Raw genomic sequence first — 26123 nt, 5'->3', positions numbered from 1 at the left:
ACTTTTGCTGATTAACATTACTAGCTCGACAGAAGAGGCATGTTGAGCATGGACAGGAAGGCTATTTATGTGTTTTATGCAAAAGACAGAACAGCTACAAAGTTGGAATGATGGCTTTTTAAGAAAGCACAAGTTCATATTATGGATAATAAGTTAGCATAGTATTTAACTGTACTGTTACTGTGGACATCAGAAGTGAGCGGTTCAACCAATAAGTGTTGTTTGATTGAAGGAATTTCACAGGCAGAGAAAAAAGAACAAAGTAGAAAACGTCACAAGAGATAAACATGTTTGTTTTAAAGATTTCTCTGCTGTGTAGCTCAGTGATCCAGTATCTATCTGTTAAACACTCAACATCATCTGGCTCATCTACAGCCTCTGCCTGTAATCTGTCATCAGCGTACTCATTTATCAGCTTAATTAGCAGTTACCTAATAATGAGTTACTGGTCGAAGCTCAGACCCTTCCTCCCTGGGAAACTCATCAGCCAACGGTGTGAGCAGAAAGGGCTGGATCAAGAGAATAAGGAGCAAATACATGATCTGTTGTGGGTTGAGCTTCTTCAGATAAAACTATGTGATGTTAGCTTGCTATGCTTCAGAGATGTGGCAAAGAAAGCAAAGAGCTGTCAAACATATATGATTTATTTGCACTTTTCCAGCACTCACATAATATAACAAACCAAAAGCAACACTGTATAGCTGTATACAGTATACTGTATGTGTGGACTGTGTGTGTGTGTGTGTGTGTGTGTGTGTGTGTGTGAGAGAGAGAGAGAGAGAGAATTTTGAATTTGAATTTGAGAGAGAGACCTACCACACTGATATTGAAGGCATAGAGCAGGTCAAAGGGCAGGGCGGCGATCAGATCCACAAACAGCCAGGATGTGACGTAGTGGATGCAGATGAAGCGGGGGTCATACACCACCTGACCAGATGTGCTCACGTAGGTGGTTCTGAAGTTCAGCACGATATCTGGAACACAACACACACAGCTTAACAAGGCAGTGTTGCCTCAATCATCGGTGGAGGCTGATGGGTCAGTACTTCAGATCTAGTTGACTCGCCTCACTTCTGACAACATGCACCTGAGGTAATCACAGTTGGTTTGACAGAAGTGGAAAGGTACTTCCATTTTTTAATTAAAGCAATAGTTTGACATTTTGGGGAATACAGTGTGGGGGTTAGCATGGCTCTGTCTGAAAGTCCAGCTCAACCAGTTTTAGCAGCCTGAGAATAAAGATGGGTGGACATTGAAGTTGAGTTTTGGTGAGTTTTCTTTCATTTATATCGAGTTTGAATGAACATGTTTTACAATGAGTTGATGTGGCAATCTCGAAGATTTCCAGAAGCTGCAATTGCAGGTGTATTTTTCGGCCTTCCCAGAGATCCAGTGTCGCCTGTGTGACGTCAGTCAGTTGGCAGTTGGCAGCTTTGCCACTAGTGTTAATTTTGGCAGCTATTTTTATATTTAGTCTTAGTCTTCGTCCTGTGTCAAATGTCATTGTTAGTTTTTATCATATTTAGTCTACAGTACCTCATCCTGTTTTTGTTTAATCAAGTTTTAGTCGACTAAAAGTCTGAGCATTTTAGTCTTATATTAGTCAAAGAAAACAGTAATATATTAGTCTAGTTTTAGTTAATTGAAACTGCTGATGAAAATGTTCTGATTTTCAAATTTATTTCTAAACATGGCATGTCAACAACACAGGACACACACACCAATTGCAATCAATAATCTGTCTGTTAACATGAAATGATTACGTCTGGACCAAAAAGAAACCCAAATGACTTATAGGATGAACTGATCTCCAAATAAGCCACTTTCTTTCTCAAATGTCAATTTACATTTCCTAAAGAGAATCTAACATTTAAATGAATTCAAATATAAATGTAGCTTTTAAGGTCCACGGTACATTTCAATAAGCAAACTTGGAGCATTTGCTCTCTTGCAAAAAATATATCTCTTGGAAAAAATAGACCCCAGAGAGTCAGAGATCTCACATACACCTGAATCAGCCTAGACAACAACACGTGTGTGTCTGTGTGTAATTGTTTTCTGTTGTTGAATGTAAACACTGAACAAGAAAACTACAAGGAATTCTCTAGTAGCCATAAGCCTTCACACTAGTGCTTGTTAATCTTAAGAAAAGCACTTCTTTCCAGTGTGTTTCTTGCTCTTTTGCGGCGGCCACTTGAGAGGTCACCGGTTACACTGAAGACCTGCTCAGCAAAGACCTGTGATGCTGGCATTGCCAAAAAGTCCAAAGCCAGAGGTTTCAGCAGTCCAAACACACACTTTTCTCAGTAGAAACGTTAGCAATGTCCCGTTGTTTAGAGATGCTAGCTCCTTCACAAGTTTCACAACAATTTGCTAGCCTAGCTTAATGATTTCGGTTATATAAAACACAGCCCACATAACGTAACACCCATAGATATATATATAATGGCTAGATGTCTCGTCCGCGTTGTCAATTTTCAACCGATTTTCAAACGGTTTGGTTTCTTATAAACGTCAAAGATGTAGTTATGACACTGCTTACTTATGAATAATTGTGTTATGTTCTAAAAAATAGAATAATGTTCTAAAATAGGTAGACTACAATATTTCCCTTTACAAATAGGCTATACATCAAGAAATGCTGCATGTTGAAATCCCCACCCTGTACAGAGATGTATTTATGACACTGCATACTTATGAATAATTGAGGCCTTGAGACGAATAACCATACAAGTCCATATTTCCAATTTTGAATGAAAATATTTTAACACAAGAAGAGGTTGATTTGAAAAACTTGAAAAGCTAAAAAGCTGAACAGTACAGGGCTGAAAGAGCTTAAAAAGCTGAACATTTTGATAGTTGAACGGTTTCTATAGCTGAACGTATGCTGAAGCAGTAGTAAAATGAAATTTGAAAAATTCCCCATAAGGATGAATGGCTTTTTGGCAAAGCCTTGCCGAAAAGCGACTGCCCCTGTAACTCAGGAGCGCAAAGGGTGACATTGACCAAATTCACTGTACATGCACCTGGTACCCTCTACTATCACTCCAGAAAATTATGAGGATATTGCCCTTTGCAATCCTGAGTTACAGGGGGCAGTCACTTTTTGGCAAAGCCTTGCCGAAAAGCGACTGCCCCTGTAACTCAGGAGCGCAAAGGGTGACATTGACCAAATTCACTGTACATGCACCTGGTACCCTCTACTATCACTCCAGAAAATTATGAGGATATTGCCCTTTGCAATCCTGAGTTACAGGGGGCAGTCACTTTTTGGCAAAGCCTTGCCGAAAAGCGACTGCCCCTGTAACTCAGGAGTGCAAAGGGTGACATTGACCAAATTCACTGTACATGCACCTGGTACCCTCTACTATCACTCCAGAAAATTATGAGGATATTGCATTTTGCAATCCTGACTTACAGGGGCCAGTCAGTCACTAACTCAGGGATGATATTGTTGTGACCAATGTTTGCTAACTATAGCCTGCTTGTTGTGGATCCTTGATAATTAGCACATTTATTTATCCTCCTAAAATCATTGAAACTGAAATTGATAATTTAGTCGACTTTCATCAACATTGCAAAAATCAGGCCCATCCTGTCTCAAAAAGACGCAGAAAAGCTAGTCCATGCATTTGTTACTTCCAGGCTGGACTATTGTAATTCTCTATTATCAGGCTGCCCTAACAAGTCTCTAAAGAGTCTCCAGCTGGTCCAGAATGCTGCAGCACGTGTACTGACAGGAACTAAGAAAAGAGATCATATTACTCCTGTATTGGCCTCTCTGCACTGGCTCCCTGTAAAATCAAGAATAGAGTTTAAAATCCTTCTCCTCACTTACAAAGCTGTTAATGGTCAGGCACCATCATATCTCCAGGAGCTCATACTACCCTATCACCCAACTAGAGCATTACGCTCCCAGAACGCAGGATTACTTGTAGTTCCTAAAGTCTCCAAAAGTAGAATGGGAGCCAGAGCCTTCAGCTATCAAGCTCCTCTTCTGTGGAACCATCTTCCTGTTTTGGTCCGGGAGGCAGACACCCTCTCTACCTTTAAGAGTAGACTTAGGACCTTCCTCTTCGATAGAGCTTATAGTTAGGGCTGGGCCAGGACAGGCCCAGGCCTGTCCTGGACCAGCTCTTAGTTATGCTGCTATAGGCCTAGTCCGGGGGACAATGACACACTGAGCTTCTCTCTCCTCCCCTCTCCTCTCCTCTCCATCTGTATACATTATGCCTGTATACATGCCCCATCTCTGCATGTCACTGACTTGCTTCTTCCCCGGAGTCCTTGTGCTTTCTAGTCCTACAGACTCCCATGGATCCTGGCCGCGCCCAGGTTGTGGATCGTGGATGCGCCCACTGCTATGGCCCTGCCTGATCGTGGATGCGCCCACTGCTATGGCCCTGCCTGATCATGGATGCGCCCACTGCTATGGCCCTGCCTGATCGTGGATGCGCCTATTGCTATGGCCCTGCCGGATCGTGGATGCACCTACTGCCATGACCCTGCCTGACACCCACCACTACTGTCGCTAATATTAGTCACATCTCTGTTACATACGTTCCACTACTATTATTGTAATGCATTACTACATACTATCCTTACCATTAATCACTACTACTGTTATCACTAGTAATCACATTTCCATGTGCTTTTCATTATTATTGCTGTAATACATCTTTATGTACTTTCACTCCTGTCAACCATCGCTTATAATTGAATACATTCTGATCTCGTTGATCTGCTCTGTACATGCGACATCTATTGCACGTCTGTCCGTCCTGGGAGAGGGATCCCTCCTCTGTGGCTCTCCCTGAGGTTTCTTCCGCATTTTTTTTTTCCCTGTTAAAAGGGCCTTTATTTTGGGGGCAAGTTTTTCCTCACTGGAATCGAGGGTCGAAGGACAGAGGGTGTCGTCTCTGTACAGATTGTAAAGCCCTCTGAGGCAAACTGTGATTTGTGAATTTGGGCTATACAAATAAAATTTGATTTGATTTGATTTGATGATAATGAAAATGGGTCCATATATTGCTTCGTTTTCTTCTCCCAAGCCCTGTTGTTTCCATGTTACTCCCGGTCGTTCATGGTTGAATGCACGGAGCCGACACAAATCTACCACGCGTGCCCGCGCGCCACTCATAGTTAACAGAACTGCTGCATTGTGTGCATTTCATGATTTTGTCTCCTCTTTTTTCGTCAACGAAAATAAAGAGAGATTTTGGCAAAGTTTTTATTTTGTAAACTGCATTTTAGTCTTGTCTTTTTTCATCAACTATAATGCATGTTGGTAATTGTCAAAGTTAGTGTTAAATGACGACGGTGCCATCTCGTCATCGTCTCGTCATTGAAAAAAAGGTTGTTGACGAATATATTTAGTCATAGTTTTCGTTAACGAAATTAACACTATTTGCCACGCCTCCATAACAACACTACATGAAAGCGAAAAGGAAATGATGTCTTCTGAGACATTAATTATTACACTTACCGTTTACTGAATAAAACATGGTTGCTATAAAGTAATGTTATGTACATAGTGTTGGGAAATGTCAATGTCTACAGTGAAACATCATGATGGACAATGACATCGTTGTTAAGGAATTTGACTGTCCTCGTCTCTGCACCCCCGTTCAGCCTTAATGGATAAAACAATGTTGGCTGACTAGCCAAGGAAGCTAAGCGGAGAAAACTATGTATAAAAATGTTGATGAAGGTTCTCAGTCATCCAGATCATGGTAATTCTAAGTGCTCTATCGTAGGCAACTGGACTGGAGGGGAGTTGGCAGGCTTTTAAACTCCACTCCAGCTAGTTAGAACTGAAGAAGCCTCTTGGATGAGAAGTGAAACGTCTTCAAGAAACTGAACTGAAACAAGTCCAGTTGCCTACGATACAGCACCTAGATTCATGTATAAAAATGGCATGACTGAGAGAAACAGCGGCCCGCAGGAAAAGAAGCACCGCTGCCACAAATTTAACCGAGTGTCTGGGTCGCCTAACTGAACTGGTTTAATAATAAAATAATGAACGGGACATTGAGACATGGAGACAGTATACTGAGCAGCAACATACTTTCATTTCCTCTCCCCACATATCACAAACAACAACTCTTGCACTACGGCAACTCTGAGAGGACACGCCTTGATTGTGCTCTCTGGTGGGGAGCCTTTTAAATCACGATGTTACAATGCTCAGGGATTGGTAGTCCATGGCTGTCAGCCATTGACCCAACCCCAGTACATACTTATTCATTGTCTAACATTAGGCTAACTTATTCCATTCATTATGAAGCGAACCACCTGACATCGGAACGAAGACGTCACCCACCGTGACATCGGACGAACAGCGGCTCCCCTCCGGCTCTCGGACCGACACTGCGAGCCCGCAGTCAAGCTACGAATACCGGAGACCCAAAATCGCGGACCTCCACTCTCCAAACAATGTAGGACAAAGCTATCCCGCACACTACTGGCTGCACACATGAGATGGTTGGTGTCATTTTTAGCTCCTGGTTCTTAATTTTAGCTTAAGAGAAATTCGATTAGGGTCTCATTAATATTAAAAATTACTCTCATAGTATTTGATTAATTACCTCACCCGAATCACAACTTCACCATCGTAGCCTATATCTTCACATAACACCATTAATTTGATCATTATAGTCTCCACATTGTCTGTTAACTTTCGTTGATCATATAAATTGCCATTTCATTTATTCCATTTTATAGTAAATAAACCTATTTAACCGTATGTCGTTGTCTGTGCAGGTTTGTTTTTAATGTGGAGAACTGATGGATCTGTGTAGAATTCACTACTTCATTTATGAGATTGAATAAGATTGATCTGAAATTGATTAGAATTGAGACAAGTTAACCTTGTTTACTCGGATTTGATTAATTACCTCCGGATTATTCAAATAGACAAAACATCGGAGGTGGTGCCTCATTAGCAAGTGTCTTATTAATCGCCAGTGATTAATAAATTACAATTATTACTAGTGTATCTCCTACACAGGCATCCTCCAGACCAGCAGAGCAAATATTTCCAACTGCTGGAGACAGACAGGAAAGAGCATGCCTTGCCCCAGAAAAGGCTGACATGCTAATATTTCTTAAAAAGAACTGTTGAGGACTGACTGGCTAGTGGATAGATTGAGAACGTTGGTTGCTGTGATGTTAAAAATTGCACTGCCCAAACAACACTTCCTTGTTCAATGTTGTACAGTCATTTAATAAATGTTAATAATTTGAACTGAATTTGAATTCATGTAAAAATCATTTGGATTGGGAGGAGTGGTGGCAATGTTACACTATTGAATGCTTCCATTTACATGATGGGTATCAAATGAAGTAGAAAAAAAAAGTATCAAATGAAGTATCTACTCTATTGGTATCGATACTGGTATTGTAGTTTTTTAAACGATACCCAGCCCTATTGTTCATGCTAGAAGTGTAAAAAAAAAAGGCATTATCATTTTCAACGCTTTATTCAAACAAGTTAGAGTTAATGCAAAACAGGAAAAAAGACATAACGACAAATAAATAGTTGTCAGGCAGAGTTCCAGCACTTGATGTGATTGCTCCAAACATAGTCCTTGAATTCTGGCCTGTAAAGCAACAGATGAGCAACACGATTAGATATTTTTTATGGAGCAGAGCTCGACTGTTCTCAGCATACTGTATACACTTTCAATGGTGAATACTTTAGACATCCCTAGTCAAAACTGTACAGATGTCCCAGTTTATATGACCTTCAAGCTTTTGACTTTAAGTACCAGCCCTTTATCTTTCTTTACATTTTTTTTTTTTTTTTTTACTTTTTTCTGATTCAAATTCTGAAAAAATATTTGGCAAGAAATGTGATTCTGATTAGGGCACTTGTGTGTCCAAGTTACATGCCTGGTCCATATACTGAACTAACACAAACAGTTAGTTGTAGGTAATGTTTATGAGAGAAAAAAACACCAGTTATGTTCCACTTTAGATGCTGACCTGCTCATGTGCAATCCTTTGAGCTTCAAGATCTTATACTCTACGTATGAACATCTGCTCCTTGACCTGTCACCCTCCCACATCCACGACCTCTGTCTCCACTTCCTCGGACACTTCTGGTCTCTCTCCCGTCGTCCTCTTTGACGTGATGTTGTGCTTCGCTCTGGCATAACACGTCATCAGAGTCAACTATGCTCTCATTGTGGAAGCTCTAACATGCAAAACATTTTATTATCAAGAGTCCAATACAATGTTCATGTTTGTCTGAATCACTGAGGGTAACAGAAAAAAAACATTTAGCAGGCCCACCACTAATCTTGTTGTTTTAGCTTTAGCATATCTAATGTTACCATAGCCAGCTGCTGCTAGCTAACCAGCAATAAGTTACAACATCAAAATACACTTTCAAAACAATTTCTGAATACTAACAAGCTAGCTTGACAGCTATCAGTGCTAGCAATGGCTATTTTGGTTGTTTACGTTCAATATTATGATATTTGGTGTTTACTTACAGGTGAAAGAGACATGAGGTAGCTACCTGTAGTTAGATGTTATGATGAAAATGATGCATCAATATACTCTCCTTCTGACCACTTGTGAGGACTCGGACTCTGTCGACGGTATTCGGTAGTTGTCGGACGGTGCACGTTCATGGTTTGGGGGGAGTGGCTTTGGAGAGAGGCCTGAGTACAGGGGGCGGGGTTTACTGGCTGGATACTTTCAAAATCTTTCATGGTCTTGATAGTTTTTCCAACTTGCAGACCCCAGCTTTAACACACTATGCACTGTATCAATTTTTGAATCGAGAATCGGTTGAATCAAGAATCGATTCTGAATCGGTTTACTGGCTGGATACTTTCAAAATTCTGGGCTTGATGGTTTTTCTATCTTACCAACTCCAGCTTTAAGCTTCTGACTGCAGTGGTCTGCCTACCACTCTAGTGTCAGGTTTGGACAGTTAGCAATAATAGGTAACATTCAATGTGCAGTTAGACTTTCAAAATAAAGCTTGCTGATGAACAATTCACATAGTACAAGATATCATGACTTTTAGACTGTTATTAACGTCCGTGGTTTGGTTAGGCTTAGGAAAAGATCATACTTTGGGTTAAAAGTATGATCACTTACATAAAGTAAAGTAACTGACATAAGTATTTCACTCACATACTGTAAGTAACGTCATTCACCGTCCATTAAATTACTTAGTAACATAACCTAAAAAATCAAAATCTCCAAAACAAAAATCAAAAATCCCAGTCTCCAGAGAGAGAGCCTTCACTCAAAATAAAAGAGTAAACAACATAATGAGCATATGAGAATATTGGACCATGAAGCCTTCTTTAAAAATTAAAGTTTACATATATTTGCAACCGATTTTTAAAACGTTACTCTGATCTTCAGGTCAAAGGACATTGACTGGCCTACATCAAAGCTGATACCAAAGCCATAAACATGCAAAACTTGATACAGAATTTTTGAAAGCAGCCTCACCAATGATAAAAAGTATCTCCACCAAGATGTCACTGACACTCGGAGGGTTACGTGCTGCTGAGCCGCCATCCTCTCGTATCTCCACAGCAGTGAAGCAGACATTATAGGGAACAGTGATGGCTACGTAGAAGGTGGCCAACAAGATCAGCCAATCCCAGCCAGCCTTGAATGCACCATAGTGAAGGAGGATGAAACGGGACTTCTGGATGTCGGCCACCTTGTACTCTGGGACTGGGTTGGCATTGGCTCCAAGAACGCTCTTCATGCAGTGTATGGAGAAACACACATAGAGGTACATTTACATTTAGGGCATTTAGCAGACGCTTTTGTCCAAAGCAACTTAATATAAGTACATTTGTCACAAGAAAGAAACCACAACATATCACCGTTGATAAAGTAGAAAGAAAAAATAGTATCAGTTTACAAGCCCTCATCTCAGCATTGTAGCTGCTACTTATCCAGGATACATTAAGTGCTATGGTTTAAGTGCTAAGGGTAAGAACACACAAGGTGAGTGACTCTGCTGTCCTGACATTGGTCAGGCATTCATTCCACCACTGGGGCGCCAGAGCAGAGAAGAGTCGCGACTTCGCTGAGCGGCCTTTGTTTTCTCTTAGCGATGGCAGTACCAGCTGGCTAGCTGATATAGTAGAGTGAAGTGCTCATGCTGGGGCGTGTGGTCTGACCAGTGTTTGGAGGTAGATGGGTGCAGTTCCGTTGATGGCCTTGAAGGCCAGCACCATGGTCTTGAATCGGATACGGGCTGCAACAGGAAGCCAGTGGAGGTCATGGAGGAGGGGGGTCACATGGGAGAATTTGGGTAGATTGAAAACGAGGCGCGCTGCAGCATTCTGGATACATTGCAACGGTTTAGTCGCAGAGGATGGTAGTCCAGCCAAGAGCGAGTTGCAGTAGGCCAAAGCGGGAGATGACCAGCGTTTGGAGCAGGAGTTGCGTTGCGTCCTTTGTGAGGAAAGACTGGATCCTGCGGATGTTGTAGAGGGCAAATCTGATGGATAGAGCCTAGTGATCTAGTGTATAGTGAAAACAGAAGTGGTCCTAGTACTGAGCCTTGAGAGACACCAGTTTCCAGAAAGCAGGGTTTGGACAAGGAGCCATTCCACGTGACCTGAAAGGTGCCATTTGTGAACCAGGTTAGAGCAGAGTCAGCGATGCCAAGTTTGGCCAGAGTGGAGAGGAGGATTTGGTGGTTGACTGTGTAAAATGTAGAGGATAAGTTGAGGAGAATGAGGACTGACGAGTGGGACGAGGCTCTGGTGGCACAGAGTGACTCAGTTACTGTAAGGAGGGCCATCTCAGTGGAGTGAGCAGTCCTGAAGCCTGACTGGGAGGTTGTATTGTAAAAAGGTAGGAGGACAGTTGGTTGCAGATGGCGCGTTCCAAGGTTTTAGAGAGGACTGAAAGAAGAGACACAGGTCTGTAGTTTGGGATGTCAGCTGAGTCTAGGGTAGGTTTCTTTAGGAGTGGCTTTACTGTAGCTGTCTTGAAAGGAGCTGGAATAAGGCCTGAAGTGAGGGAGGAGTTGAACAGGGTGGTGAGGAAAGGCAAGATGTCGTGTGAGATGTTTTGGAGAAGAGAGGAGGGAATCGGGTCGAGGGAACAGGTGGTGGCACGGTTAGACCTCACTAGTGTGTGAACATCTTCAGAGGAGAAAGGACGGAAGCAGGTAAGGCCATCAGAGGTGAGGGTAAATGAGGAGCTGATGTCTTTTACTTTCTTGGTAAAGTACGTTGCAAAGTCATCAGCAGTGAGAGAGGAAGGGGGGAGGGGTGAGGAGGGAAGAGAACATGGAGAATAGTTTCCTGGGGTTGATCTTTGACAGGTAGTAGGCAGATTTGGCTGCTGCAACAGTTGATGTGAAGTCAGAGAGGAGGTGGTGGTAGTGAGCAAGGTCATCAGGATGCTGTGATGTTTTCCATTTTCTCTCTGCTGCTCGTAATACCGATCTTTTGGTACACAGAGATTCAGACAGCCAGGGAGGTGGGGGAGCGATGATAGTGCTGCTCGGCAGGTGAGTGGACAGAGAGTGTTTAAAGAGGAGGAGAGGGAGTTTAACAGAGTGGAGGAGGCTTCCTCAGTGGACAGTAGAGATAATTGTTCTGTGGATGGTAGTAAGGAGAGAACAGTTGAGGAGAGAGTGGAGGGAGAGAGGGATTTCAGGTTGCGGCGGGTGGTGACCCTGCGAAGTGAAGGGGTGAGGAAAGTGGTGGACTTCAAGGGGAGAGAGAAAGCGACAAAGTGGTGGTCGGACACTGTGAGTGGGGTAACAGAGAGTGCCAAGGTACTACAGGACCTTGTGAAGACAAGGTCAAGTTCCTGACCCAGTGGGTCGGTGGAGAGGGGGAGAGTGTGAGGTCAAATGTGTCATTTAAAGACAAATATGTCTTTTAATAATAAAGACATATTAACCATAAAGGTTAGATATTTTGGTAACACTTTCTATGAACACCATATATATAGCGTGTAATGGGGGCATTCATAAAGAGTACATCCATGAAGCTTTATGACTACACTCATTAACACACATAAGGACCCACAGACTCCATACAGTAATTCATCATACACCAAATAAGTGTCCAAAATAGTGCTCTTTATTGGTGCAATTTTTTGTTGGTAGACATTAATATCATAATAAATATGTACAAAGTGTGTCAGTGGTGGATTAACTGAGCATCAATAGTCAGCCGATGCAAGAGGTTGAAACCTTTGAAGTGTGACCTGTGATCAGCCAGCCCCACCATGAATTTAAATGACTAATGAGGGCTCTTATGGAAATTTCTTCCATCTTAAGATCACACTGCAAGGACAGGGTTGCACATTTGATTTCAACCTAGTTCGTTGAACTTACAAGTTTTCATCCTTTTTACTTAGAAATGAATGCAAATCAAGTTGTAATGGAAACAAAGTCATTGAAAAACTTACTGGACAAACAAACTGCCCCTTTATCAGCAAATGCAAGTCTGTATCTGCCGACACCAGGCAGTACAGTCCTCCTCTTCAACTGAAGAGACCTTTTTCATGGCAGCCATTTTGACTTGAGATAGTAGGACAAATACAGGTGTTACCAATGATACTAATTAAGGTTCTGTTCCATTTAGTGTAGTAGAGTTTTTCTAATGAGCCAACATGAGCAATAGCAGCACCCTGACTCTGTTTGGCCTGAATGGAATGGAAACTTGAAGTGTAACTAAACCCGTAGGTTTTGGCTGAGGTGCATCTGGGCTGGAAATTCAAAAAATGCCTTGATTGTGGGCGGGGCTCCAGGAGCAGTTAAGACAGGTCCAGACACTCTGTGCAGCCCCCACCCCCCTCCCACACCACCACTACACTCACACACGCAAAAACACAGAGGGGCGGGGCGAACAGTGGTTGCTCATGATGTAAGCTGCCTCCAAAACGTCATCGGCCTCCATCTCAGCCAATAGCAAAATCCGATAGTAATAGCCGGGTTTCAACCCATAGAGGGCAGTCACTCTTACATTTTTACAACAAAATACACCAAATTGAAATACTTTGACTAAAATGTCAAGAGTTGGACCAGAATACATCAACTACACGACTTCATACCCAAATACATTTGTTTTCAGCAGAAAAAAAGTGGTTTGGGGGTTTAGTTACACTTTAAATAGTATCATTGGTAACACCTGTATTTGTCCTACTATCTCATGTCAAAATGGCTGCCGTGAAAAAGGTCTAGTGTAAAGCTTTGCTGGTGCCCTCCAGAAGCTGCAGTGTTCATTACACCCCAGAAGTGCTCAGGTGTTGGACATAACAAACAATATACTCATACAGTGACTGTTCTTAGAGCCTTAGGTGATGTGGTTGTGCTAGAGAAAAAGCCACAAGGTCATTACGATCAAAAGGTTCATCATGATGAGTTTTCATGGTTGCTGGATTTTGATTTCTCTTCTTCTCTGTACAAGTGGCTTTTTTGTCATGATAGTGGTGATAGAACAGACCTTCAGTACTATGTTTTTTTAAAATAACAATAAAAATAGGTCAAATCAGAGGACAAAAAGTAGAAAGGACAACATGTCTCACATTGTTGATCTTCAGCTTGCTCTTGGTTTTGTCCTGTTTCTGTAGGTGTCCAGACAGCTGGTAGAGGACAGCCCGACTGCGGCGGCGCTCCTTGTTGAAGCCTGGAGGGCGGCTGACCTGGTGGATCTCCAGCCTGGTTTCTGCATCTGAAAACAAGGACACAAAACTAGAGAGACATGCACACACAGAAACTGCCAATGTACAAATCTGTGGTTAACAAACTTGGATGTAGATGGAATGTATGTGGATGGCAATTTTTTTCGCTTTAGCTGAAACTAGTGCAGTGCCCAGTCAAAACCTGCTGTTAAGCAAATGATCTGGTAATGTGAGGGGTTTACAGATCCAGTCTGAAGCCTCCTGAACTGCTCACAGACTCATCAGGGCATCAAACAAACATGACGATATTGTGAGGGCACTCAATGGCTGTATTCGAAACCACATACTATACTGCCAGTACGTACTGATTTGGCCAAAATGTAGTATGTAGTATGCAGTATGCAAACAAAAGCAAAATCTGCAGTATGCGAAAAGTTCCCAGATGTCGTAGTGATTCAGAAAATATTTCCAGTATGCATACGACCAGTCTTCTCTGCCTACTGTTTCCCACAATGCAATGCGCTGGAGCCCGGATCATGACGTCCTCGTCACGTACTCCGGAGCAGTACAGCGTTTATGTTTGTTCACACAACATAAGTACAGCGCATAAGCTATTTGACTATTGTGACGAAAGCTATAGGTACAATAGCAATCCAGGCTGTTGTACATATGAAATGAAAAAAAGTACTCTGTTAATTAAAACTTTTTTTTATTAATATTTGGTGATTTCTGTACATACAGAGCTCCCGAGACAGCGCTATACTGTATACTGTCCACTACAAACATGAAGCTTCCCTGTAGCGGTTCATCTTCAAAGAGCAGCGGTTGTGATAGCTGGCCTGCTGTCTCCCCCGGGACGACGACGCATGTTGGCCGGCGGAACGACTCTGGAGACGGGGCTGCTGCCTCTGAGACGAGCCGCTCCTTCCAGGGCTTCACTTCTCCGAAAACATCAAGGCAAATTAATAAACAGCCATCATTTGAGTAAACTAACCGCACATTGGGGATCTAAACGGTTACTTTCAACCATTAAAAAATTTGAAAACTTAATAAAGTGACATATTAACAGCGCTACAGCGGAAAATAAAACAGCTTTGCGCCTGTTTTACAACTACCGCTGCCGGTCGCCACGAAATGCATTCTGGGAAACTTGCTTCTGCATACTGCGGTGTGAACGGCGTCGGTCTGCTGAAGTAGCATGCTGAATCCCACATTCAGTATGCAGTATACAGTATATACTAACGCAGTATGTAGTAGGCAGTACGGTAGTATGCGGTTTCGAAAACGGCCAATCTTTTGGCCCTGTGAGAGAATCAACTAATTGCAATCAGGTGTGTGTGGCACTGATTGGCTTTGATTAAGCCCAGGTGTGGGGAGTTTTCATATACCCTGAGTCTCCAGTGCCCTGTGCTGACTCATTATCTCACCTTCAGAGGTAGTGAGAGGTTCTCCCTGTGGCTTCTCAAGTTGCCGGTGTATCTATAAACACCAACTCAGAACTTTGTGTGTATTTGATGTCAATTGCCTGTTTACCAGTGTATTACTCGGGGTGCAGGAGAGTTTGTTGTGACTCCAGCCTTTTGGGTTATCAAAGGTCTCCTGGACAATTTTGGTTTTGAGTCAGCTGCTTGGCAGCGGTGGTCTAGTTAATCATTTTAGTGCTTTATTTCATAAAGGAAGCCTGTAGTAGCTTTATACAGCTTGTTGTTTTTTCTCCCCTTTCCAATCTATTGCTACTGCGATTTTGTGGTTATCCCTCTGGGATAACATTTATAATGAAACATTTCATGGCAAAATCTGTTCATTTAATTTCATGTTGAGGGTTATGGTGACTGGGGCTGCAGAAAGCCTATATTATCTTGCTTTGTCCCTGGAAAATAGGGTCGTCATGATTTTCCAAATCCATGATTCAAATTTCACTTTCACTTTCAATTTTTTTTTTTTTTTTTTTTACTTTCTTTTTATTATATTTTAAATTCATAACAACACACAAGTACAGACATCAAACAAAAACAGCCACAGCACAAAAATGGGAAACAAACAAACAAACAAAAAACAACAACCCAGACAGCTACAAAAATTAAGTGATTGTCTCCATTTAAATATAAATAATACTCTGTCTTCCGGTCTTATGGTAACGGAGACAATATTAGGAATACCACCCCACAAAAAGCCAAACAATCATCTTCTTTCCCGTTTGGAGCAGCAGCCTATCATAACGAACAAAGCAATCAGCGAGGAATATATTTATATAAGTACAATACCCATATATATATATATATATATATATATATACATATATATAGATAGATATATATATATATACACATACACACACATACATACACACATACATATATATATATATATATATACATACACACATAACAATAATAAAAAATTTTTTTTAAAAAACTCTTAAACCAGCGCAGGGGCAAAGACTAACCTGCCAGAGAGTTGATATGTTCGGTAATGGGGCCCCAGATACTAGGGGTGTTCCAACAAGGGTACCTCACGATTCCATTCGATTACGATTATGGGAGCTTCGATTCGATAATTGGCCACGATTCTTCGATTATTGCAATTTTTAATGCTTTTTTCCATACAAGATTGATTTTGTCTTCATCTGTGGCTATATTTGTAAATAAATAGCCTATCAATTAACTCAGTTCCTCTAGAACTACACTCATAAAGTAAATAACAAGGTTTTTTGAACATTTGACTTGTATTTTTCAAAGACACAAAATATTTTATTTTATGACTATGTAAACATTTGCACTTTGACCTACTTAACTTTGACCAGGGAAAGCTCCACTTGCAGGAGAGCCCCCTCTACTGGCGGAAAACACTGAAAACAGTCAAGCCCTGGATTTAATGAGGCGTAAACATGTGATGTGACGTGGCGTGAAGCACGAAGTTGGGCAGTGATCAGTGACAACGAAGTTGTCTTCAAAATAAGAGCTTTACATTGCACCCCATTGGATATTAGAACTGGGTTCTTAGCGGGGGGCTTTTATTTTGAAAGTAGCGACCGTTCGTAGCTTGCCGCTACACAACAGCTGACAGTCAGCAGCTACTAGCTGTTTGGTTGTGTCCGCTAGCTGTCAGCTACATAGACCGAGGAGACGGTAGCATCTCCCGGATCTCAGCGGCTTTCCAGTTGCTCATCTTGACATCCGCGGATGAAGTGATGAACTGACTGCTGTGATCAGCTGTTTCCTGGTTTTAAAACTCCCGGCTGCGGGTCGCACAACAGTGCACGTTATCGACACCTCCGCCCATGTCCCGCAATTGCCGGCACATTGACGCCTCGGATTTAGATAGCAATGGAGGCGGCAGTAAGTGTACCCTCAGAGGCGTCAAATTGGCGGACCAAAACAGACTGCCAATTTGCCGCCTTCTGTCTAAATGCGCGGACCTAGCAAAGCATCGACGTTAATTAATCGATGCCGAATCGTCACGTGAAGCATCGCGATGCATCGCCACATCGATGAATTGCACCCACCTCTACCAGATACTGTCAGAATCAACCGATAATGTACCAGTCCTTGAATTGATACGAAGCCTCTCAAGATGTATTCCTGAAACCATTTCCCTGAGCCATCTAGAAAAGCTAGGAGTGTCAATAGACTTCCAATTATTAAGTATTATCCTTTTTGCCACCAAAGTGCCAAATCTGATGGTCTCCTGCATAGGGCATGAAAGTGAAAAGAAGGCTTCGGAGCAACCAAGCAATACAAAAACTACATCAGGTTCCAGCTGTACATCATAAACATTACAATACCATGAAAAAATTTGTTTCCAAAAAGAAACAATCTTAGAGCAGAACCAAAACATATGCCCCAGAGTCCCTATTTCCTGGTTGCACCTGTCACAGATATTGGAAATGTCAGGATACATTTTATTCAGCTTTTCTTTGGAGTAATGTAATCTGTGCATAGTTTTATATTGAATCAGCTGCAACCTGGCATTGATTGAACCAGAATGAATCCTTTCCATCCCTTCCCTCCACACCTCGTCAGACAGCTCCACACCAAGATCTGCCTCCCAAGCAGACTTGATGTGGTTTGTTGACACTACTGAAGATTTAAGAAACAAAGATACTAATTTTGAAACAAGGTGTTTAGATCCCGGCTTTTGTTTCATTATTGCAAAGAAGGAATGTTCCGTAGTAGGATTTAAGTAGTTATTTACATTGTCTTTAACAAAATGCCTGACTTGTAAATAACGATAAAAGTGGGCTTGAGGGAGGGAAAAGCTCTCCTTCAGCTCATTAAATGAAGCTAAATGATTATTGATGTACAAGTCTGAGAAGGTAACCAGCCCCCTTTGTTTCCACAGTGCAAAGGCTTGATCAGACTGAGCTGGGACAAAACTATGGTTAGAACAAATAGGAGAATATATAGAAAATTCAGGTACTTGAAGCACCTTCCTAATTTGTTTTAAAATTTTAATTGAGTTATGCAGCACTAAACCATCCTCAACTGGTTGCAAAGGATAATCTTTTGTGCAAAACAAAAGAGCTGAAAGGGAGCTATTTCTTATAGCATGCGATTCCAGCTGTAACCACTTAGGTGTATCACAGAGCTCGCTATGTTGTGGGAGCTGATCTTGCCAAAAAATTTAAGCTCTGGCGTTGGTTGCCCAATAATAATGTTGGAAATTTGGAAGGGCAAAACCCCCCTGTTTCTTGGGCTTTTGTAGATGGGCCTTGGAGATATGGTGTGATTTATATCCCCATATAAAAGGCATAATAATTGAATCAAGTTTTTTAAAGAATGACGACGGAAGAAAAATTGGAATATTTTGAAACAAATACATAAACCTAGGGAGCGACACCATTTTAATAGCATTAACCCGCCCCATAAGAGAAAGTGGCAAAGACCTCCAGTAATCAATATTGCTCTTAAGCTTGTCTAACTGGACACCAAAGTTGTTCTTAAATAGATGCTTAGAGTTTACAGGTATAGACAGGCCCAAGTAGGAAAACTGGTCTTTGGCAATTTCAAAGGGGAGAGATTTGAGAAAGAGGGGATCCAGATTCGTAGTAAGAGGCATAAATGCACTTTTCCTCCAGTTGATGGAGTACCCAGACAAACTACCAAAATTATTAAGTAATGAGAGGAGTGGCGGGATAGATGAGGAGGGGTCGGACAGAAAAATCAAACAATCGTCCGCGTACAAAGATATTTTACATTCAATGTTACCGATTGTGATGCCTTTGATTGCATTAAGCTGTCTTATACTAATAGCCAGGGGTTCAAGTGCAAGCAGAGGACTAGCACAACAACCCTGCCTAGTCCCACGCCCCAGTTTAAAAGGTGATGATCTATTACTGTTAGTGAGAATAGCAGAGGTAGGACTAGCATAAAGGATCTTGATGAGAGATAAAAAAAATTCACCAAAACCATATCGTCTCAGGGTAGCATGCATATACCTCCATTCAATCTGATCAAATGCACGTTCTGCATCAAGAGAAATAACCGCAGGTTTATCATTTACATTATGTTTAGCATACATAATGTTAAATAATCTATGAGTGTTGAAAAAAGAAAATCTTCCGGACACAAAGCCATTTTGATCGGGATGAATTAAAGAGGAGATATGTTTATCTAACCTAGTAGCCAACATCTTTGCTACCACTTTCTGATCAGAATTTAGCAGACTGAGAGGTCTATAGGACAAAGGGTCCGAGTCATCTCTCCCTTTCTTAAGGAAAAGACAGACGTTGGCCTCATAAAACGATGGCGAAAATGAATTATTAGCAATAGAATGCTGAATCATTCTGTGTATCAATGGGGCGACAAAGTCAGTGAAGTGCACTAAAAAAAACTAAACAGTAAGTGCACTAAACCCATCTGGGCCTGCAGCCTTACTATTAGGGAATGATTTTATTGCCTCACAGATTTCATTGATGGTAAAATTAGAGTCCAAATCGGCCTTAGCGTATACGCTCAATTTAGGAAGGTCAACAGAATCGAGAAATTTCTCTATCTCATCATCAGATGCCTTACAATTAGATTCATATAACTTTGAGTATAAATCTATAAAATAGTCATTTATGTCTTGAGGATGAGTAAGGATTTCCCAGGTAGAAGACTTAATTTTGAGAATAGATCTGTTTGCCTGAACACCTCGTAACTGTCTCGCCAGCAACTCTCCTGGCTTGTCATTCAACTCGAATTGCTTCTGTCTAAGTTTAAGTATTTGCTTATTTACCTGATCACTCAAAATAATATTATATTCATTCTTCAGTTCCATAATACTATATAAATCTTCAGTGGACAAAGAGGAAATGTAGGCCTTCTCAGCTTCGGTCAGTAATACCTCTATTTCTCCTAGCCGTTTATGTCTCTCCTTCTTCATTAATGCTCCATAAGAAATTATCTTGCCTCTTATCACGGCCTTAAAGGATTCCCACAAGATGGAGTCATTAACAGCGCCATTATCATTGATTATCACAAATTCATCCATGGCTGCTTTTATATAATCATGAAATTTACTGTCTTGCAATAATAAAGGATTAAAGCGGCATGAAAAAATTTTTTTAGGCAAAGACCACTTGAGAGACATGGTGAGAGAACTGTGATCAGAAATTAAAATACCATGATATTTTGTTTGCACCACATTTGATAATAGCTTTGAATCAATAATGAAATAATCAATGCGAGTATATGTTTTATGCACTTGTGAGAAAAAAGAGTACTCTATCTGTTGGATGCTGAGTTCTCCATATGTCTATCAGATTATAAGTTCTGATCAAGTTATTCAATGTACCTACTGAATTAATACAAGGAGGAGGGCGTGTTGACATACGATCAAGGTAAGGATCGAGATAACAATTATAGTCCCCCCCACAAACCAAGTTAGTAGAGTTCAGATCTGGTAGTAAATTGAAAACACTAAGAAATCGGGGTCATCGGTATTGGGACCATAGATATTAAGACAAGTAATAGGAATATTATTAATGTTGCCTGAAACAATCAGGTATCTACCAGCAGGGTCAGTAGTAAGATCAGACAACTGAAATTAGACATTTTTCTTAAACAATATAGCAACGCCCCTAGCTTTAGATGAAAATGTAGACTGATAAACATCTGAAAACCACTTTGACTTGAGTCTACTTTGATCAGAAGGTTTAATGTGAGTCTCTTGTAAAAATATAATATCTGCCGACAAAGATTTCAGGTGAGCAAAAACCTTTCCCCTTTTCACTTGACTACCGATACCATTAACATTCCATGTAGCAAATGTTAGTGCCCCCACAGATTTATTCCTAACCATTCCTGCCATTGTGAACAGAAAATATGAATATGACATACATGATAGGCTTAATGAAGTAAAATAAAGGATGAAACATTCCCCAGTCTGGGACACAAAACACACATAACATACACCCTGTCCCCCCCAGCCCACCCCTAGACCTACCAACTTGGCCACACCCCCATCTACTGGAGGCAGAAAGGCCGCAGTATGGGCCACCCACAATGATACTGACAGACAACACCATTGTGGTGATACCCTATGATTATTTAGCCTATATGCTCAGAAAAATAAAATAATATATTAATCACCATTCATTACAAATAAATGAGAAAAAGAAGAGAAGAGGAGAAGAACAAGAGTTCTGGAGTTGTCAGTGTCTGTTACCAGTAGAGTAAATCATCCATCAGCATGTTAACAGGAACCCGGCCCAGCCGGCTGATGACTGATGGTAAAGTCAGCTGGAAATCGGAGAATCTACATGCAGGGAGTCAGCAAACTTTACAGCATCCGCAGGTGAAGTGAATATACTAGTCTGTTCATTATGCACCACATACAGCTTAGCCGGAAAGCGAAGAGTTGTTTTCACTTTAGCCTCGCGAAGAGACTTAATCACCGCGCTAAAAGCTTGGCGTTGATTCCTCACCTCAGCTGTATAGTCTGGGAAGATGTAGATCCGGGATTCGTTGTGGTGCAACGGGCCTTTGTAAAACAGCGGCTCCTTGCTCTCGCGGCTCAGTCGCAGGATCAGCTCCCTGTCTTGGTAGCGGTGTATTTTGGTGATGATTGTGCGGGGTCTTTCTCCATCCGCCGGACGAGGTTTCAGGATACGATGCGCTCTATCAACTTCCACTGGCCTTGAGAAAGCATTCTGGCCAAAAAGCTTGATAATCAGATCCTCAATAAAAGCAGTAGGGCGACCGTTTTCTGCACCTTCAGGGATTCCCACAAACTTTAGATTTAGCCGTCAGAGCGCCCCTCCAAATCACTCACTTTCCAGTGGAGAGAGTCGTTAGCAACCTGTAGCTCTTTGCAGGTCCTCTCTAGTGTATCCAGGCATGTATCGTGGCTCGACACCGCTTTGGCAAGCCCCTCTACTTTCTCTGTGACCGCTGATTGCTCCTTTTTCACGAGAGCGATGGAGTTTTCCAGAGAATCCAGACGAGTCGTAATAGACTGCCTGGTGTCTTCAAACAATTTTCTCACTTCTCCACCTTCATTTTCTATAGCAGCCAATATTGCAGATAACGATGGTTGAGTTACAGCGTCCGCGCCACTCGTTGTTGCTGTTGTTAGCTCGGCGTTGCCATGGCACGCAGCGGCAGGAACAGATTTGGTTGTCTTGGTATGCTTAGACCTAGTGTTCGCCATCCAGCAGAGGTCGGAATTGTGGAGTCATCAAGTCATCTCCATGCCATGTATTTGTTCTGTTCATGCACTAAACCAGCTGAGTCCAATCAGCACAGCTCTTCATCCAGGAAGGTGAGCTAATTACTGAATGCACCTGGTTCAGTGACTGAGCAGAACAAATACATGGCATGGAGATGACTTGATGACTCCACAATTCCCACCTCTGCCATCCAGGCCCCGGGAAGCCACAAAAAACTCAGTAGGCAAATACAAATATGCTGTTACAGACTTAAAGGCGATTTAAATATACATAAAGTGTTGCTTGTTTGTGAGCAGAGGCTACCGCACGCACCTACTCCCTGTGCATGCTCACTTCAATTTTAAGGCCATGACTTGATTAGATTTTGATTATAAATGAATTAATCAAGGAGAAGAAATTCAATTAGTTGTTAGTTCAGTTTGTCAAATCTGTCAATACTGAACTCTATAAAAGGAAGTGTGCTGGAACAACTTCCTGGGAGAATCGTTGATCCTGTTTTTGATTTCGATTGATGGAAACTGAAAGGTCATCTGGATTAATTTTTGATTTAGAGTTTAAATCGTTACATCCCGAGTGGAAATGTCACCAGATTTCATTCCTTCTCATTAACATTGGTGTAGCAAGGAGGTCAGGTGGATATTTTCATTGGAGGAGCACAGCAAACACACTGAGGTAGAGTGCATGTACTGGTTTAAATAAATGATCTGAGCTGTAAATGCACTTGTTTAGTTCTATCATGCAAGAAATTATGATTTATGAATTAATTTGGACAATAGAACTGGCAAAGCATTTACTGTTTAGTTTTTTTTTAGAAAAGTCCATGAGGTTTAGTTGTTGGTGACTGCTCCCAACCCTCCTCTGTAATATCACCAGTCATGGCTGCTGATAGATTTGAGCCCCAGCTGCAAAGCCTCTATTGGATCATTTCATGTGAATTATAGTTGAATTGGACAATGCCTCACTTTCTTTTTCTTTTCATGCTTTATCTCACCAGTGTCAGTTTCATTGCCATGGTCCAGGTCCTTATTTTCTGTGATGTCCTTATGTGAGACCAGGAACAGAACCACCTCGCTCTTCTCGTTCTTTATGGGCACAATGTCGAGCAGACACCAGAACTTACAGCCTGTGGAAAGAATATAGATTTAAAAAACTCCATTTTAAAGAAAGAAATACCAGGCAATCTGCAAACAGATCAGGTATGACTAAGAGATAATATATTTCAGTCAGTATTAGACATGATCAAATTAACAATATCCTCCAGCTGTCCAGTCTCACCGCTCTTCTTGTACAGAATGATCTCAGTCTTGAACTCCCGACGTTCATCAAGAGCTATCTGGATCTTTGAGGTGAGGCTGTCGCTGGTCTCTGTACCGTACAGGAATTGACACATGCAGCTCTTCTGCATCAACTCGCCACGGGCAAAGCCGGTTAGCTCACAGAAGCCATCGGAGCAGTAGACTATGGGATAGAGGGACTGGACCTGAGCATTCCCTAGGACAAAGTTACTGTCTGAAAGGAGGGAAGATAATCGGGACAAGACACAGAGAAACACAATAAAGCAAGTTTAGAGAAATGCTGATCAGTTGATGTCCCTTTTGGAACGGAGTTCTGCCACTCAGATCAGTTACTAAAATCTCCCAATCTCCTAAATCTCTCCCAAAGTATGTTGGTTCATAATATGAACCCCTCTTTTGTCTTCTCTCTCGCTTTTACAGTTTAAGCTTAATTTACTCAATAAACAGTGTCCTCTTACTGTCCAGCCGCCAACAAGAGACTACAGTCATGCTAGCAGCTTCTTAGGTTTTACTTACAGGGGCTGCTTTAAGATAAATGCTAATGTCACCAATGCTAACATGCTAATATTTAGCAGGTATAAAGTTTACCAATCTGCATTTTCAGTGTAGTTTAGCCCATTAGTATGCTAGCATTTGCTAATTAGTAGTATACAAGTACAAGTGAGGCTGATAGGAACACAACATGTTTAAAAGGTATATGGCCATAAAAAAAGTATTGTATGAATTTAAAGTATGATCTGATGATGGCACTAGATGAAAAATACATTTTTAGAAATCGCCCTGGTGGAAGAATTGCAAAAACTGGCAGGTTTGAAGATTACGTAACATCAGAAACGTGAACTTTCAGCTTGACTAATTTTGACAAAAAGAAATTAAATCTTCACTTAGACCCTGTTATGTTCACCATACATCACCACCTGGGTTAAAAAAAATAGCACAGAAAAGGCTGCACTTTCTGCAGAAACTTTGGAAGGCTAACTTCCAGAGCCAGATCCTGGTCAACTTTTACAGAGAAGCAACATAAAGCATCCTGACTAGAAACATCATAAACTGGCATGGTTCATCACGGCCAAGGACGAGAGGGCTCTACAGTGGGTGATTCAAACCATCAGATCATCACTGGTACCATCTACAGAGCATCAGTCAGTATGTTTCCATGCATACTTAAGTAGAGCTATGGTCATAGCTCAATTAGGCCATTTAATTGGACTACTGCCATTGTCCCAAGCACCAGGGAAAATTGATTTATTGACGGAAGTATGTCCCACTACATCACAGTAGCTGGCGATATGCACCAGCATTTCAGGTAGTTGCTACTGGACCTTCATCCAGTTGACCTATTACATCACATACCAAACAACTTAAGAAGTGGTAAACGGGCTGCACAGCGAACAGTAAAAACATGGATGACTATTCGGTGCTGTACATTACATTATATTTATTCCTGATGGAGGAGGTAAAGAAGATGAAGAGGGAGAGTGATAGAAACCAAGGTAGAACATGAGATAATGGACAGGCATTCACTGGATGAAAAGCGCTCTGGTGCTGTGTCAAAGTCTGTTCCCCTGTTGATATGTGTTTCCTCTTACCACCGAGACTTGAGACTGTCACAGTTCATCTCTGCCTCACCACTCTGCACCTGCCTGCTTCAATCTGCCAATCAGACACACCCCTCTCATCAAGCCAACTCCACTCACCTGTGCTCTCTGCTCTGGCTGCATTTAAGCCCCAGCTCCACACTCACTCAATGCCAGATTGTTCTCGATGCTTGCACCAGACTCTCCAGCGATTATCTGCCTGATCTCCCGGTTTCGACCCTGCCTGCCTCTGACTATCCTGCCTGACCGATCTCCTGGAATTCACCTCAGCCTTCCATCCCTGACCACGATCCTCACCTGTCCCTTTCTGGATTCTGCCTGTCGGCTCCCTTGGCTATCTGGTGATTACCTGATTCAGCCCTACAGAGTGAGTGTCACTCCAGTCTCCTCTGTGGCTACCTGCAGTTCAGTGACTCTGATTATTCCTTCACCGAGTGAGTACAAGACTGAGTTCACGGACATTACTCGCCAGTATCCTGGTTTGGTTCGGCTGAGCCTAAAGCTACAATCCCCACCAGAGACAGTTAAAGGACTAGTTTGTCAACTGCCAATATTTCCTGCACCTGAGCTAATAAAGTTTGTTACCAACGATACCTGCCTGTCCTTGTGCTGCTATTGGGTCCAAACCAAACCCGTTACAGAGACGCTTTAAAACCCGCATTCTTTCTACGAGATCAGTAAGTAAAAAAAAAAAACCTGCCTACTTGCATAAAACAGCTGGTTGTATTAATACAACCAGCTGTTTTATGCAACCTCTTTACATCTCTGAGATCAGGGTTTCAAGATCAAGCTGTGATTCATACAGCTGTTTTTACTGTAGCCAGGCGGCGAGCAGTAGCCATGTTGCTAAAGCTGTGTTTGTGACAGCAGCACCAACAGTAACACCACAGGGAAACACTAAGAGGAGGGAAGTAGAAAGTTGTCCACTTTTGCAAAATAGGC

General features: G+C 41.8%; 1 protein-coding gene across 1 annotated transcript in view; it reads right to left on the bottom strand.

Annotated features, from left to right (window-relative positions):
• LOC311253003 (voltage-gated delayed rectifier potassium channel KCNH8-like) overlaps positions 1–26123 on the bottom strand; it is a 146749-nt gene that overhangs the window by 48028 nt on the left and 72598 nt on the right. The window contains exons 2-6 of the mRNA XM_084346675.1: positions 23564–23797; positions 23280–23411; positions 13540–13685; positions 9478–9736; positions 817–974 (exon numbers count right to left, since the gene is read on the bottom strand). Coding sequence (XP_084202801.1) covers positions 817–974; positions 9478–9736; positions 13540–13685; positions 23280–23411; positions 23564–23797 — 929 coding nt within the window. The remainder of the gene's footprint in view (positions 1–816; positions 975–9477; positions 9737–13539; positions 13686–23279; positions 23412–23563; positions 23798–26123) is intronic.

The sequence above is a fragment of the Pagrus pagrus genome (assembly GCF_965226575.1).
Source record: "Pagrus pagrus genome assembly, chromosome: 24".
NCBI classification, from domain to species: Eukaryota; Metazoa; Chordata; class Actinopteri; order Spariformes; family Sparidae; genus Pagrus; species Pagrus pagrus.
The sequence above is the reverse complement of the archived record's forward strand: the minus strand, read 5'-3'. Positions and strand labels throughout refer to the sequence as shown.